General features: G+C 42.1%; 1 protein-coding gene across 1 annotated transcript in view; it reads left to right on the top strand.

Moving 5' to 3' along the window:
- The first annotated feature begins 5,409 nt into the window (after window positions 1-5,409).
- epb41a (erythrocyte membrane protein band 4.1a) overlaps window positions 5,410-17,462 on the top strand; it is a 51,565-nt gene continuing 39,512 nt past the window's right edge. The window contains exons 1-4 of the mRNA XM_085791145.1: window positions 5,410-5,463; window positions 12,829-13,178; window positions 14,224-14,505; window positions 15,622-15,726. Coding sequence (XP_085647271.1) covers window positions 12,837-13,178; window positions 14,224-14,505; window positions 15,622-15,726 — 729 coding nt within the window. The 5' untranslated portion in view covers window positions 5,410-5,463; window positions 12,829-12,836. The remainder of the gene's footprint in view (window positions 5,464-12,828; window positions 13,179-14,223; window positions 14,506-15,621; window positions 15,727-17,462) is intronic.

Here is a 17,462-nt window from a genome sequence, read left to right as displayed (position 1 = left end):
GTGGCTTTTGTTGTGCTGGCACAGAGATAATTGAGTGGAAGTGGAGGGAAGCAATTAAAGAGCACATGCTCAGCTGGAGGCCACAAAGCAGATGTCAATAGAGGAGTGGGGAGGGAGAGCAGAAGCTGACTGAACAGTGATTTATTCAGATAGAGGATGGGGAGGGTAGGTGTGTGTGTATGTGTGTGTCTGTGTGTATGAACCCACAACAACACTGGCTTTTCAGGATCGGCTGCTCTGACTTGCCGAAAGTTGAAAAAAAAATGTTGAGACACCAAACTTAGGAGGTATAGGCAAGGCAAGGCAAGGCAATTTTATTTGTATAGCCCGTTTTTACAACAGTTTGTATAGCAGCAGATTGAACAGGGAGTGTCTCGGGAAATCCTTATAGTTTTTTGCCCTGGGTTTTGCCTCTCAGGCTCTAAACAGGCTGTTACGCCTGTCTGGTAAATATTGTTGGGGCTGGAACACCTATGGACATCACTCAGGCCTGACAGAAGAAAGGAAAAGTAGTAGTAACATCAACATCTAATAAATACCATGAGAGTCACAGACAGAAAGTGGCCTATAGCGGTGGAAAGGGAACGCTGTCCGACATACAAACATGAACGCACGTCTTGCTGCAGCTTAACTTGTTGAACATGGCACCATCTGCTCCGTCCACTTTCCCGCACACAGCAGAAAGTACACTGCTGACGTACTGTACATGTGCAGGGGAGAAGAATCAGCTGCAAAAGGCATGCTCCCTGTCCGGGCACATTTGTTTACTCCGTGTCCCTGTAACACCAGCACTTTTTGACAGTCTCCCAGCTGCTGACACTAACACACCCGCTCCTGCCGGCGCCGACGCTTCCTCTAAGAATTTTCTGTCTTTTAGAAAATATGTACATCGAAAACCACAATGACCTGACTTTTTATATGAATAACGACTTGAGGACTTGATCTGATTTAGTCTGACCCCATTCATTTCAGTCAAAGCTGCAGGTTCAATAAGAAAATGACAAACTTAGATAATTTATGAGTGTATAAAAAAATGTCCGATCACCTGGTTCTGCAATACCGACCTGGCCACTAGGGCAGAAATCAAAGAGCCCAGAGCTGTTGCTGGGGTCAGTGGGGGGTCTGCAGCTCATTTGGGCCCGCGTGCCCCAAAGGGAGTTAATCTTCCCAGACTCGTTAGTTTGAAAGTGAAAGTCCTGCTCTGCAGATCATTTTGGGACAGGCTGATTCCCTTTTCTGAATTCCTGATGTTTTGCTATTGATTGTTTTGTTTAAAGGCACATGTGGTACAAAGGTCAATGTCCAAGTGTCTTCTTTGATTGTAACGCAGGTCCACTGTCAGTGTATCAAAGCCTCGCTCCAGAAATCCATACAGAAACTGAGCGTTAAAAGCGTGACTTTGTGATGTCACAACAAAGCAGACACTGCCCTCTCTTCTGATTGGTTCACAGAGAGAAACTTGAGAGGGGAGGATGTAAAACTATACACTTGGATGGATCTCCTTTCTCAAAACCACCGAGGCACTATGGCCTCTTTTGGACCAACACTTCAAATTACAAATAAAACACAGGAGAAGAATATGGACCTTTAATATTGTCCAACCACTGAAGAAGACACGATACTGACAGAATATTACCATTAATCACATTAAATAGAAATATCCTCCTCTGATATTATACCCGTTTCTCTGAGGTTGGCAGAAGAGCATGAGTTCAGGTGTTTATCAACATTAAAGGGACAACGAGGAGTTTTGGAAAAGCGAAGCGTTTTCACACTACATTTATGAGCCTCTATGCGCACTGTGAAATTCTTTGACCGGCGCAAGACGGACTCATGTTTTCATTCATCAATAATTAAACGGCGATTCGGCGGTGTTATTCTCATGACTCGCCACGAAACCGAAAGTAAAGAAAGCTGGTCGGCTCGACCAGCATCTCCGCCACCACTAATAATAACAAAATAACGATAGAGACAAAACAATATATTTATCGAAAATGGGCCCATTAACAAGTGTGGGTAGCGTAGATTCATCCACATTAACGTGAGACTTTTTTATAACCAAATAGAAACTCCTCGTTGTCCCTTTAACTAGATGCTGCTTCAGTTTACTGCTCTACAGCAGATACATTTATACTTTGTAAGCTTGCACCAGTGTGCCACCAGTTTGTTGCCTGGCGGGCGGCCAGGGGGCGGTGGTAGTGGTGGTAGCGATGGTGGTGGTGTTGTTCTTGTTGTCACTTTGCTTGCCTTATCTCTGGGGAGACATCATGCCCCACGCTGTCACTTCACCTCAGCAGCAGACAGTCTGGCCTAGCACCTGCTCCTCACGCTGCTGGGGGGAAGGGGAGGACGGGAGTGGGAGTGAATGGGGGCAGGGTGCTGCAGGGGTAAAGGGTGGCCTTTTGTGTAGTGATGGGGGGAAGGAGTGACGATATGAAAGTGTGAGGAGCTCTGACTGTACAGACTGCTGAGGCAGGGAGCGTTGTGCTGAGCAGACTGCTCCCCAGACAAAAGCCCTCAAAGTGGCTTAGATATGCTGATTACCATCGTGATGCTGTGTTCACGGAGAACCACGCCACATCTCTGTGTACTCATGTCCTACTTTTTGTCGTAAAGAGAGCGGTTTTTTTTGTTGTCTTTTTTTTTTTTTTAACCAAAGTGCACTTTGTGACTGAGTTTTGCTTTTATTCTGCTGATAATTCATAATTTTACCAAAGAAAAATTGAGTGAAACAACTGGAAGAGTAGTCATTTAGTCAGAAAATGAAATAATGTTTGCAAGTTTGTGGCATATTTAGTGTGTAAAAGATTTTTTTATGATAATTTCTTACAGTCTTATATAAAACACACCTTACTGTTTAAAAAGTTACCCTACAACCACATACAGATGGTTCGTCCCAACTCTCTGATAGGCCTACAACTAGTCTTTGTTGCCATGGTTACAATAGTAAATGGCCACGGCTTGGTTTGGGAATAGAAACTACTTGATTAGGTTCAGAAACAGCTGTGTGGTTTGGATTAAAATAAACACTTCTTTAGGATTATCTGGTGTTATTGACATAGTTATAACAATAATAAGGACATGGTTGATTTTGACAAACATTGATAGATGATTTAGTCCCATATTGATCCATCTATCACGACCTCCTAGGCTACTGACTCGGACTTTGTCTGTATAACTACAAGCTACACATACATCTAAAGCAAACGAGATATGAAATGCTTGGGGAATTTCAAAATAATGGTGCATCTCACAAATTATGATATATAACAGTGTCTGATCATTCTGTTTCAGTACTAGTATTGACACATTGATCATTGAACTGATATACTGAGCAGATCAATCAATGTATTGTTGCCGTCGATGGGTCTATTCATATATCGTTGGACAGAACCCGGCTCGCTGTTACATATCCATCCTCTACTCTCACTCTGAGCGACTGTGAATAAGTATTTTTCACACAGCATTGTAATATTCCTTGTAATACTGTTACCCCTCCCCCCTTCCTTCTGTACTGTCATGTCATGTATTGAGGTCCAGCTGTGTGATGCCAGCTCTGATCACAGAACCTTATTTCACATGCACTCGTGAGAACGTGGGCCTACTATAGTCTATTATGTAACAGCGTCCAAACACATCTGGGATTGTATCTACAATCCTCTCAGCGCTCTCACTCTCCGGCTGTCATGAAATGAGGCATCATCACATCAGTCAAAAGACAAGCACCAGGGCCTGAGCAGCTGATGTCTTTATGAATCCATTCAAACGGCTAAATCTAGAGACTCTTCTCTGTCACTGATAACACACTGACTGTTTCCAATTTGCTGTTTGAAAATGGTCGCATTGATTTCTTTTTTATGGCACAGGGAACCTTGGTTACTGATGGTGGAGCTCTGCCATGAACAGCAGCTTCGAGACCTGTGATTGGAGCAGGAGGCTCCCAGCTCTGCTCCCATTGGCTGCTTCCATAAATATACTTGCCTTATTACATATAAGGCTCCACCCTGCTGTAACAGAGAGGAGGGAGCCAAGGGGTGGATACGTTGGGTGATCTTCCCCTATGTGGTGTCTTGCAGGCTAGATGTCTCTGTGTCTGTTCAGCCTTTAGAGCTGTTGTTGTTGTTGTTTCCCTGCCTGAATACCCAAGAAAGGAAATATGTGATGATGGCGACGGACTAATCAAATTGCTCACTCCTGTGGCTCATTCGTTACTCTGCTACTGCTCTGCAGGGATTATGTTTTTTGTCCTAGGCCAACCTCTTTACCCTGGTTTCCCTCACTAAAAAGCCAGTGGGGTTTTACCGTCATCTTTTGGACAGAAAATAAACAACAGTTTATGACACTGACAAGTTTCGTTCAGCAGGATAGTCTCCACTAATGAAGCAATTTATGACAGTCAAACAATAAATACAATCAGCAGAGATAAAAAATAAATATATAAACAAACAAAAAAACAGCCTCAACCGACTACACCACAGTCTCTTGACTTTAGCATCACAGCCACAAAACCCGGCCTAATCCTAGATACTTTTCCTCTTACACAGTTAGAAACAGTTTGTAAAGGTGGATCTCATTTAGACACCTGTTAACAACCAGCATTTTATAAACAGACATACAAACCTGAAGAAATCAGTACAGGTGTGTTGCCTTTTTACCGACTTATGTTATTTTTCTAAAATAAAACTTTAAGATGTCTTGAGCTTGTATTAACCACAGACCTTATATTTCATGCAACCAGAAACACAGTTTTACAAACTACAGACTTAAAGATGAGGAAACAGTAAGTGCTAAAACTAAGTGTGAGCTCAGAGTTTAATGGGCGACCAATCAGAGCTCAGTCTGTTGCTCTGACTCACTGCCTGCAGGCTTCAAGTGAAGAGAGCCATCTTTTGAAAAACAGTGAATAGGAAGACACATGAGCAACAACAAAATATAAAATATACTATATTATCGTTTTTTTTTTCATATCTCAATTTGAAAATTCCAATAGCCTATAGCCTATTTAATTATCATCATGTTATATAATAATTATTATTAAATAGCTAATTTAATTACTTGGATTTACAAATAAACAAACAAATAAAAGGAATATAAATATTGATAGTTGAACGGAAATCCTATTTAAAGGTTCGCTTATGCAAATTGCGCCTCCTCCCGCCACCTTTCAGACAGCACTGAGGGCGCACTGGCACATCCACGGCGTTTTCTCCTGGTACCTAAACACATTGTTAAAACGCCGCTTGATAACGTTCATGAATTACCGCTATTTTTTTTTTTTACGGCCGCTGCCCGTGAGGAAGAGTGACCGGTGAGCAGCACACCACCACCTGCCTTCACAGAGCAGCCTCTCTCTCCGTCCGCTGGATGATCTGACCGGTGAGTCGCTTCTCTCCATCATCACCCGGAGCCGCTCACACACAAAATTTGTTGACATTTTTCACATTCAGCGCCATTTGCAGACAGGTACACCTACCGCCCCTTTTATTGTTCCCACTGTCAAACGGGCTGTTTTCATTTACAGAAAAGACAGACGGCATAAAAAAAAAATCTGCAGCGGTTTTTTTTTTTATTGTATAAATTATAATCATTAGTCTTTACGTTAATTTCAATGGACTCGACAGCACGGTGTGTGATAATAAAGCGACGCTGCTGGGGGATCATAATAATAAGAACAAGAGCGGGTGGACTCATAGTTACTTTGAATATTTTATCGTGGAAAACGAGAACTTGCAGCTGTTTTTTTATTTTATTTTTTGATTCAATTATTGCTTTGTGAATGTGTTAATGTAAAAAACATGGTCTATTCATGATCTCAGTGTTTGTAGCGCCTCGTGTTTTCCATCCCTGACACAGTGCGAGCAGAGCAGAGCAGCAGGCGATAGTGTTTTTCCATCTACAGGCTGAAGAACCATCATGGAGACTAATCATGTGCTTTTAATTGTTCTGATCAGAGGAGGAAAAGTTGCAGATGAGATGAGACATGTTGTGGTACAGTGTGTGCTGCACACTGGCATCTCTAACTAGTCCTAGTTAAAATGTGAATAGTGCATTTACAACATGGTCATTTATTGTTTTTGAGTATGAGAGCCCATATAGTCAGTTTATTGCTATATTGTTTTATTTGCTAAATTGAATATTTGATTTAAGCTGATAAGAGTACAATAATGCAATATCTCTATATGGAAATAAAACTCCATATTTTTTTATCATCTTTTTTTTTGTTGATTTCAAGCATTGATCTACTTGGAGATGTTTGTAGTTTTAGGCATCTAACTTAAGCTATAAATAACAGTTCAATGAGCCAATCAGAAGAGAGGATGCTCTCTTCTGATTGGTTTAATCTTTCCTGAAAACAGCAGATTTCAGGTAAACACTGAGAGAGACCAAATCCTGCAAGGAGGCTGCATGGTGGGTCCGGGTGGGCGGGGCTCGGGGCATGGCTGAGACAAATGTTTGCTTTTGTTGTGACATCATAAAGTTACAGAGGTACTGACGGCTGGTTTTGAGGCTGAGCTGGTGAATTCAGGCTTTGTGCATTTCTCTCGAGGACCGAGGCTTTGATAGTTTTTACAGTATAAATACAGAACCAAGACTTGATTTATAATCAAACAACACATGAACGTCTAGTTTTATATTGCATGGGGGCTTTGAAATATATAGAATAAAGTCTCCTGGGAGACTGTGACTGTTGAAAGTAGATCACTGTAGCTACTATTATTATCCAGACATCAAACTTCTCTCAGGTTGTTTAAGGACAAGAGACTGATTCTGTAGCCTGTGCTGCTGTGTGTTGATTCAGTTGACAGACATGTCAACATTAACCTGATTTTAATGTTGTTTAATATTATATTTTTCACTGTAACGCTTCCACTTTTAGTCTAGTAGTCTGTGGTCTTTTTTTTTTCTCTGGCATGGCATTTTGTGTCCCCTGAGTGTGAGAGTGAGATAATGTGTGACAGCAAAGACCTGCTGGGCACGGATCCAAAACACTTTCAGTGGTAGCTACAACTGAGCCATGTGACTTTTAGATGTAATATCAAACTTTTACCTTGAGTGTGATCAGTGACTTTTAAGGCTTATCACTCTCTCTCCTTTTTGAACCATGTCCTCGTCTTTTCCAGCAGTGTGATTGAGCTCGGTGATTTGGTTTAGTTGCGATCCATGTTTCATCCACAACTTCTTGGTGGTCGTGAGTGTTGAGGGCCAATCAGGAGGAGGCGTTGTAACTCGTTCCTTTTACTTCATCACCTGGACTGAACTCTGCTTCTTGCCTTAGTCCACTTTGTCCACTAAATATGGACAAAACGTTATTTGAACGGGGCGCAGTCATGTGTCTGAACAGGAGGTGGAGGACAGGTCACTGGGGAAAGTATTAAGTGAATTAACCGACGTGAGAAAGATTAGGTCAGTTTTGATACTTTGGTTTGGTTAATTACCCAGCTGTACACACAGCTGTGATGCAGATGTTTACCTCAGTGGCAGCTGCAGCTTATAAGCAATTAATTTGTTACGTTTTACATAATTAAAAGATGCATTTTGAACATGTACATAGACCTGTGTCCAGCTGTTTACGCAAATGACTGATGTACACAAAGAATATGCAACTGTTAGTGGATTTTAGTATTTTATATCTTAGACTGTCATATGCCTTTAGTTTGGCATATGATCTACTTGTCAGATGAGTCATATACAGTATGTCGTGTCATTATAAGCTGCAATATATAGATCAGTGTTTTTCAACCTTGGGGTCGGGACCCCACATGGGGTCGCCTGGAATTCAAATGGGGTCACTTGAAATGTCTAGTAATTGATCAAAGAAATTACTGATGAAAATATTTTTTTTAACTAATTATTATTCTTTTTAAAATTATGATTAAAAACACCAAACACAATCTTAAACAACTGTATTCTATGCTTTCACTTTCTTGAATATAAATCGAGTTCAAATAAAATGCAGCATATGAAAATATCTGAGCTGGCGCATCTTGATTGACAGCCGTGATCACGTGACTGCACCTGATCGCTGGGTCGCCAGAAATTTGTGATGTCAAAATGGGGTCACAAGCCAAAAAAGGTTGGGAACCACTGATATAGATATTTAATTTCCATTAAATCGCTACTTATCAGATCATTCAGCTGTTTGAAGCTAGCAGCTAGCCCTCTAACTTTGGCTAGTTACAGTCCTTGTTTTATTCTGCAGCCTCTGTGAAACGTGTTCCCGTTCTCCACTGAAACAGAACAAGAACAGTTTGTGACCAGCTTCAGTTCAAGGTGGTGAAGTCGACTAGTCGAGTCCACCTGCAGGACTAGAGACATAGCATACTGTACCTGCAGGTTAGCCGGAGCTAGTTTAGATGAAGCACCTCAAATAGATAACGCTGTCAAAATGAATAAACCTCTGCTAAAATAATTATATATTCAATAGTTATTGATTTAGAACAATTAGGAAATTATCAGATAAATAAAGCTGTAGTCATACTTCATGGTGCTGGTAAGATGGTGACATTGGGACGGCCGACTCTACATCCATCTTTACAATACGGTTCAGATCCGTGTGCTTCAGTCACTGTCACTGAAGCTTCAAACATCGTTATCCCTGATGCCTGGTTGGCAGTGTGACCCTGATCTGCCCTCTCTCCACACACACACATACACACACACTCACATGCACACAGATATTTCAGCTCTTTGTGTGTTTCTGGGCTTTTCCTTCAATTGTGTCTTTCATCAAATATTCCTGCCTCTGATTTCATCTGGGTCAAGCTAACTCAGAGAGAGAGAAAGAGAGAGAGAGTGCTTGAAAGCTCATGCTATCAAAGCTGCTCTCTGTGTTTGTGTGTGTGTGTTTGTGTGTGTGTGATGGAGGGAGAAGTGTCCAGTGGTGACTGACTGATAGACATCAGGCTTCCTCTGGCCTCCACATCAGCACACAGCAGCCTTTAATCCCACACAGGGCCCGATTAAATTTAAAGCCGCTTTCAGTCTTTAAGCTCACTCTCAGCGCTCTGATACAAGCGACCACGCACTCAGAAATACAGATACGCCTAAGTATGTTTTCCCCCTTTTTTTCGCAGATGCATTTCAGTCTCCACCTTTGAAACCGAATCGTATATAGGCCTACATACTGTATGTCGCTCGACTGCAAATATTTTACCACCACCACCAGCCGGTTCTCTTGTGTGAGTGATATATGCACAGCTCCGTGGCTTCATCTGGTGTCAGTGCATATTGTGGTTTGTCCCAGAAAGCATGCTGCACCTCTTCACACCCCAAGTGACGGGCACACAGAGAGGGCAGGTGGAAACATCCCACCGCTCTGACTCTGACTGACAGATGTGGACTGATGTGACAGAGTCAGAGAGCAGGAGGAAGGAGGAGCTGTGAACAAATAAGATCTGATCTATCTCGCATACTGTACATTGAAAATCAATGTGGCAGAGAAATGAATGTAAGGGAGAGTTTGCTGCTCTACATGAGGTGTTAAAGTGTGATTGAAGCATCAGTGTCTTTTTTAATCTGCAGTACAGGAGCTCTGTCTCCCTCCTCTGGCAGTGAGAGTAATAACACAAACACTGTCGACGACAAAGACTTTCCCTCATTTCTGAGACAGTGATTAATTATCCGAGTAGAATATGTACTGTATTAGTGTCCCTCAAGCTTTTGTTTGCTAGTTTAATCCTATAATTAATTAATAATTCTTGTTCTATTTCCACTTTTGTTTTCTTATTATTTGACAGATTTATTCTTTTTTTATGGCACTTCTATTACTCCATAGTGGGTGACCCCAGATATTTTATAAATGATATATATCCAAGAGCAGGAAGGAGACACGTCTGTCTGAGTCCCTCTCCAGCTAGGAAGGGCTATGGCCTCGTCCCGTGTCGAACATTTTTATTCTTCCACTGCCTTTGTGACACAGATATATAGGCTGTAACAGCTGTCATCATCAGGTTGTCTTTTGGCTGCACATGAAAAAAAAACGTCATCACTTCATTTTCTGGGGCGTCTGAACAACCAGAAATTCCCCAAATCCACCCGTAGCTACACACACTTCCAACATTCAAGACCATGCTCAAAACTCACCTTTTTAAATGTGCTTTTAATATACAATTTTTGTGTGTTTTATACAGTTTTTTGTGTGTTTTATACTGTTTTATTGCTGTTTTTAATCTGAATTCCACTCTGACTTTGCTCTATTTTATGAGTTTTAAAGTGTAAAGTGTCTGTAAAAGCGTTTTATTTTATTTTATAATAATATTATTATTTTATTTTATTATGTAAATTTCAACTGTGGTCCCCCAATCAGTGTAGAAGTAGAAGAGCGGACCACGTTATTCAAGTAGCTCTCCTTTGCTGCTTATCGGGGGCAGCCTAAAGGAAATCCCAGTGCACCTTAGTGTTATCTTGTTATTACTAATTTTGATCTGCTTACATGGTTGATGAACAGCTAATGAGATCAGTGCTTGAATGATGTCATAATTAAAAGTGTCTGCTCCTTCTCCTTCTCCTTCACCGACTGGATGATTACCGTTCAGATTCACTGGCTCCGAAAGCCACAGAGCGAAGTTTAACGACATGATAGCGTTTTCGAAAAACATTTACAGTACAATAAAATCATGACCTATATTACTCTCCATAATTCTGGGTAGACGCTCCTCGGTGCACCTGAGGCTGTGGAGCAGCCCACACGGCGCTCACTTCTTTCTTTCTGCAGCGTCAGCATCAGTGTTGCTGTGCCAGCATCCACTCAGCCAGCAGGCTGCCAGCAGCTTCTGGAGCTTCATGTGGTGGCAAGCTGTGATCTGTGTCCACCCTCAATCTGCCCACGGCCCTCAGAGTCCATGCTGCTCCAGGAGACACAGCTTTGTTGAACAGTTCAGGCTACACAGTTATGTGCGGGATGGTCTGGGCTAAGAAGACCCTTAAAAATGTCCAGCCTGAGCATTTATTCTTCCCCTTTAAATGAAAAGGACAAATAAACTGCTCCATCCCTGATTTATGAAGGTTTGACTGCACTTCAGAAACACTTTGTACTGTCCAGCTGTATGTGAGAGGTGCTGCCTGCCTCCCACGGTCTACCTGAACTTTGTCCAGCAGCTCTTTTTGTGTGTCTTTTGTTGTCTCAGTGTGATGAATTGGACAAAATCCACGACTCTTACTGTATGATGTCACTCCACTGAGTTTTGATGAGATTTCAGGTGAGAAAGTGACAGTTAAGTCTCCAAATCCAATCTTCTGTTTGGAAACTTGTGCAAGTGTTTTTGTGTTAAATGTGAAGACCGTCCTGTCAGCAGAGACTGGAAGTCAATTGCAAATAGAGTGCCGAAGTCCCGCCCCCATGTGACCTTTCGGAGCATAAAAATGAATGGTGTTCAATGGATAGAAAATTGTTATTTTCTGATCCCCCAGTCGTTATGCCTTGGATTACACAAATGTTGTTTAGAGGCTTAAATTACATTTTTTCATGTCAAGAGTTTGACCGTTTATTGTGCCATTGTTCAGTAAAAAGCTGTTGAGAAAACACAATGAGAAAGATGACATGTTATTATGTCGCGTATGTGGTGTTACGATGTCATCACCCTTTCCCTCCCTTCCTTCTCCATCCACAGTGATTCAACTCTCCACATGCCCCGACTTAGAATGATTTCCCCCTCTTTCTATGCTCTCATCCTCCTGCCCTTGGAAAACGGCGGTGCAGTGGAGCATATCATTCGCGTCGAGAGCAGCAAAGATTTGTTGCTCACAAAGCGGGTTAGGGTTAGGGTTAGGGTTAGCATAACATTATCAAAATTCTCTGCACTAAATTGTTGTCTTCTTTGTGTGAAACATTATCTTTAAATATCACAAACAACATATGTGAAATCCATGGTACAATTCAAACGGGCCCAGAAAATAATTTTTATCTACCCATTGAATCTCAGTGATAATTTTTCACTTTTGAGGACCCATGTACCGGAAACGGAAGGGCGGGACTTTGCCACTCTATCCACAAGTTTCCAAACGTGATCTATGGTCAAAACCGGAAGCCGGTTTTGCCGGTTTTGGTGGAATTGTATGTTATGTTTCCATGGTTTTCAGTCGTTGTCATAGTTGCGGTAAACACGTGGATCTATTAACGCTGGCTTTTAACACGGATGTCAATTTGTGTGATATCCATTGTTAAAAGCTGGTGTGATGATCCATGCGTTTTACAGATTTTCATTGAAAAAAAAAAAAAATCCATGCATTTACCGCGACTACCGAAACCATGGAAACGTAAACATAAAATTCCACCGGAAGAGCAAAACCGGCTTATGTTTTTGACGTTCGGAAAAAGGTGGATAGTCCATCCGTCCTTAGGGGTCTGGGCGTCTGTGTTTAACTTGTGAAGTAAAGGGTTCTTATGACTTGGTTTGATCTGTACTGAAAAATGGCTTTGGACTCATGGATGAACTCACTAGATTTTGGTGGTTAAAGGCCGAGGTCAGCGTGAGCTCAAAAAACTAAAGCTATTGCTCAAGACTTTTCAGAGACGTTTTAAAGTGATCATTTGTTTCATCTGTACTTTTCAGATTAGGCAAGTTTCTCAAAAATCTCAACAAATGTTTTTAATGCATCAGACAGCACTAAAACCATAAAAAGACATAATGTTTTTTGTCCGGAGGTCTTGTTAACGTTTGGTGCAGAATCCAGATGTTTAACTCCATGAGGTGCTGAGCAGTAAAAAGCGTTGTGAGCTCCATGAGGGACTGACAAACGAGCCCACTTACTCACACCTTAACATTTGGACGTTACTTTATCTCTCTCTGGATTAATGGGCTGTTGTTTCTCCGTTCTCTACCTCCGCAGCCGTTGCCATGACGACAGACGAGGCGGAGAGTCACCAGAAGAAGCCAAGGCAGCAGGAGGAAGCCGGCCAGGACGCCAGGCCGCCCTCGCCAGAGGAGGAGCAGCTCCGGCCTCGCAACCGCAACTCTGCCGGCCGCGGCCTCTCCCGTCTCTTCTCCTCCTTCTTGAAGAGGCGCTCGCAGTGTGACAGCGAGGGAGGAGAGAAGGAGGACAAGGAGAAGGAGGAGGAGGAGGAGGAAGAGGAGGAGGAGGAGGAAGCTAAAGCCCCCATCGCTGACCCAGAACCTGAACTGAGGACAGAGGGAGAGGTCGCCCTGGATCAGCACTCAGTAAGCAGCGCTGAGGCTCAGGTCAGCCAGTATGCTGTGTCTCTGGTTCTGCAGTAGGGCGCCGCGGCAACCGCACAGCAGGCCGTGATCTGATGGGTCAGGGCCACAACCGCTGATATCGATGCCAATGTGGATACTTTTCATTGTTAAAAGCAGGCGATGTGTCATTTACGGGGGAGAAATTTACCCTGATTGGTCCCGGTGAATTCATCATTAATAACTTCTAGGGCTGGGACGATATGCTTTTCTCGCGATTCGATTCTTCTACGGTTTTTTGGATGACGATTCGATTTAAATTGCGATTCTAGGATATTGCCGAATCTCTTGATTTTTAGTCTGCATTTTTAACATTTATCTGCACACAAATACTGTAGAAGCCTATAAATTAACATACTCCATTATAAAGTGAACTTAAACCCTTTTCAAAACCTGTACTCTCTTGTATGTAAAAAAGGCGAACAAATGCACATTGCACAATATTTAAAAAAAATAAATAAAGAATCAATTTTTGAAAAAAAAAAATCAATTTAAAAATCGTCAAAAAGGATATCGCGATATTTATGTGAATCGATTTTTTCTCCCACCCCTAATAACTTCTGAATATATCATAACGACATCAGAGTGATATGCCACACATGAGGCATTTATGTAGTGGATCTGAGAGAGACAGAGGCCAGAAACACAGCTTTTTGGAAGAATTATGTCTATTTTGGTTCACAAAAAAAAGTAAAAAATGAATAACAAACATGCTGCAGCCATATTTCTAGGCCGATAAATGAGGTCAGAGGTCAGCATATTTACTGAGTGAGGTTGTGTTGCTTCAAGTTTGAACTATGTATCCACAGACTATTGTACAGGCTCTATCTGAGAACCTGTGATAAGAGCAGATTGGATTAGAGGAAGAATCAGCTCTGTAGAGGTCGATATCCTTCACACTAGATTCACAAACACTGCTTTGACCTGATTGGTTTGATGTTCCTGTTCACGTCTGGTCAGTGGTCAAGCTGCACATCTGTCACAGGATTTAGGCTGCGTCATAATCAAGCTGTTTTTTTGTTTTTTTTAGGTCATCCAGGTGGAGAAGAAGGAGGTGGAGGTGGAGGTGGAGCAGGAGCAGGAGCAGGAGGAGGAGGGTGTAAAGGAGGACAAAGGAGACGACAAGGAGAAAGGAGAGGAAGCGGCCCTGGAGAAGCAGGAGGAGCCCGGTCCGGACGGAGGGAGTAAGGGAGAGAAGGAGGAGAAGACGGCAGAGGAGGAGGTCAAAGCTCCCAGAGCTCCACGCCGACCCAAGAACATGCAGATCAAAGTCACCCTGCTGGACGACACTCTGTTCGAGTGTGAGCTGGAGGTGAGATCTGGATTCCTTCGGTGTCTGTCAATTAAATCCAAATCGTGTGTCAGTTGTATCATTTGTTGACCACACTGTTGTTCCTAAACCATGTTAAAGGGATAGTTCAACATTTTTGGCAAATTGGCCCATTGCCATAATCTCCATAGTCTTAGCAGTAGGTTTGTTACCTTTAATTCTTGGTGCAAGCTATTTTTAGAACGGCGGAGCAGAGCCGCGAGCTGCTCAGAGCTATGCTATGGAGGCTAATGGGATTTCTTGGTTTTCCTCATCAAACTCATCAAATACACAATCCAACAACTCCAAAACGCTCTGGTGGACAAGTTGTGACCTGCACATTCACCACGCTATGAGATAATAACGGAACGTTACGGGACAGAGTTGTTTTAGAGGTAAATGCAGAGACTGCTTGCTGAAAAACTGTCCTCGACAGGAACGCGCATCAGCGGTTTTGCATGAATTTACCTCTAAAAAGACTCTGTCTCGTAATGTTCCATTATTATCTCATAGTGTGGTGAATGTGCAGGTCACAACTTGTCCACGACAGTGTTTTGGAGTTGTTGGATTGTGTATTTGATGAGTTTGATGAGGGAAACCAAGAAATCCCATTAGCCTCCGTAGCGTAGCTCTGAGCAGCTCGCGGCTCTGCTCCGACGTTCTAAAAATAGCTTGCACCGATAATTAAAGGTAACGAACCTACTGCTATGACTATAGGGATTATGGCAATGGGCCAATTTGCCAAAATGTTGAACTATCGCTTTAAATTTTAGACATTGCCAGAGTTACAGCTGTCTTCAGAAGGAGCTAACAAGTTCTGTTAGTGTTGTTAGCAGATTGTAGGCGTTCAGTGTTTCTGCCACATGGACGGGGATGCTCATGGTTTGCTTGTATTTGTTTCACAGTAGAATTTTAAGCATCTGAAAGTGTGAAAAAGACTCCAACACAGGTCTTTTAATGAATCAATTAAAGCTCATTTATTTTAAGTAATTTTGGAAAAATGAAATTCCCCTCGGAGTTGAGTAAAGTATCTTGCAGCTCATTGTTAAACACGTCATCCTGGATGTCATGTCAACGTGTGTGACATCATCGACTCACTCTGCGTCTCGTTCGCTTTAGAAACATGCCAGTGGCCAGGACCTGTTCATGAAGGTGTGTGACCACCTCAACCTGCTGGAGAAGGATTACTACGCCCTGGCCATCTGGGAGACGCCAACCATGAAGGTGAGCCGGAAAGTGTCAGTCAGTAATAATCGGCATCGGAAAAAAACGTTTCCAACTGGAAGCACTGACTGGGGGGAGGCTCAGTCTCTGTTCGATGAAACTCAGTCCCTACAGTCGCTCAAAGGTTGAAGCGTGAACAGTTTTGACCTGGCAACAAGTTCAGAATTTGAATAGTGACCTTGGTAGTGTGTGAAGTTGTGTGAGAAGAGTTGTGCTCCCAATGCAACAACAACCAGGAGCTCTGTATTCACCATAATGGTTGAGAGAAGTAATATTTCTCCTTCACTGGCTCAGTCAGTCTCTCTCTGCAGTGTCTGAGCTTGGATCTGTCATCAGCTCTCCCTCTCCACCAGCCTCCTCCTCCTCCTCCTCCTCCTCCTCCTCCTCCTCTCTCTCTTTTCATTAACTGGTATATTGTTTTTGGCTTGTCCGTCCGTCTGACCCATTCTCACAGACATGACATGTCAGCAGTACGTTGACAACTTCTTTTTAGCTTTTGCACAAACATTCACAAGGATTCAAATTTTCATTTTCAATTTTTTTTTTAGGTCAGAGTGACATCACAAAATTTGTTTTTTGTGTCTTGTGAATGCAATATTTCTATAAAGGCTTTAAGGCTTTTTTTTTCTTCTTCAAATGTAGCACAAATGTTCACCAGGACTCCAAGATGTAGCTTTAAACTAGTCTGAGTGGCGTTATACCTACACTGAACAAAAATATAAATGCAACACTTGTTTTTGCTCTCATTTTTCATGAGCTGAACTCAAAGATCTAAAACTTTTTCTATGTACACAAAAGGCCTATTTCTCTCAAATATTGTTCACAAATCTGGCTAAATCTATGTTAGTGAGGACTTATATTCTTTCTTATACTTATAATCCATCCACCTCACAGGTGTGGTATAGCAAGATGCTGATTAGACAGCATGAGTATTGCACAGGTGTGTGTGTGCATTAGGCTGGCAACAATAAAAGACCACTCTAAAATGTGGATGGATTATCTCGGTAAAGGAGAAGTGCTCACTAATGCAGATCTAGACAGATTTGTGAACAATATTTAAGAGAAATAGGCATTTTGTGTATATAGAAAACATTTTAGATCTTTGAGTTCAGCTCATGAAAAATGGGGGCAAAAACAAAAGTGTTGCGTTTAAATTTATGTTCAGTGTAGTTTTGTTTTTCAAATCAATCAGCCGTCGATTGCGTCCACAGCTGAATGGATCGTTTGGACAGGCAGAGCGCAGGCAGGCAGCAGTGTTGTGCCTGTTCACATTTCTGAAGAGCTGAAACTAAAGGTTACAAATGAACACGTTTCCCTCTGTTTTACTAAGTGAGCTGCCCTGAGCTGTTCTTGTTCCCAAGAACCTCCTCATACCCATCTACCCTCCTCCCCATCATCACTGTCGCACTACTGTAGACTGCTAAAGAGGCAAATGAGACCAATGTGAGTGAATGTTTTAAGACTCACTCTGTGTATCGTAGTCAAAACATATCAGTTAACAAAATGCAATTCAGCTCTATTGATAGATATTTTTTTATCACATAAAAAAGAGGTGCATTATTTGGTCTAAATGAACTACATAAATGATGCAGCAGCTCAAATACATAAAATCGGGTACTTCTGCCATGTTTTCTGGTGGTGACACACAGTGATCGATACAAATAGACTGATTAGCTACAAATGGATTGGTTGAGTTCATCAAAAACCATGAGCATGTTTAATGACCATGCTTTTGG

The sequence above is a fragment of the Trachurus japonicus genome, chromosome 11 (assembly GCF_045865225.1).
Source record: "Trachurus japonicus isolate A0001 chromosome 11, Traja_1.0".
Taxonomy (NCBI): domain Eukaryota; kingdom Metazoa; phylum Chordata; class Actinopteri; order Carangiformes; family Carangidae; genus Trachurus; species Trachurus japonicus.
This window is presented reverse-complemented; position numbering and strand designations above follow the sequence as displayed.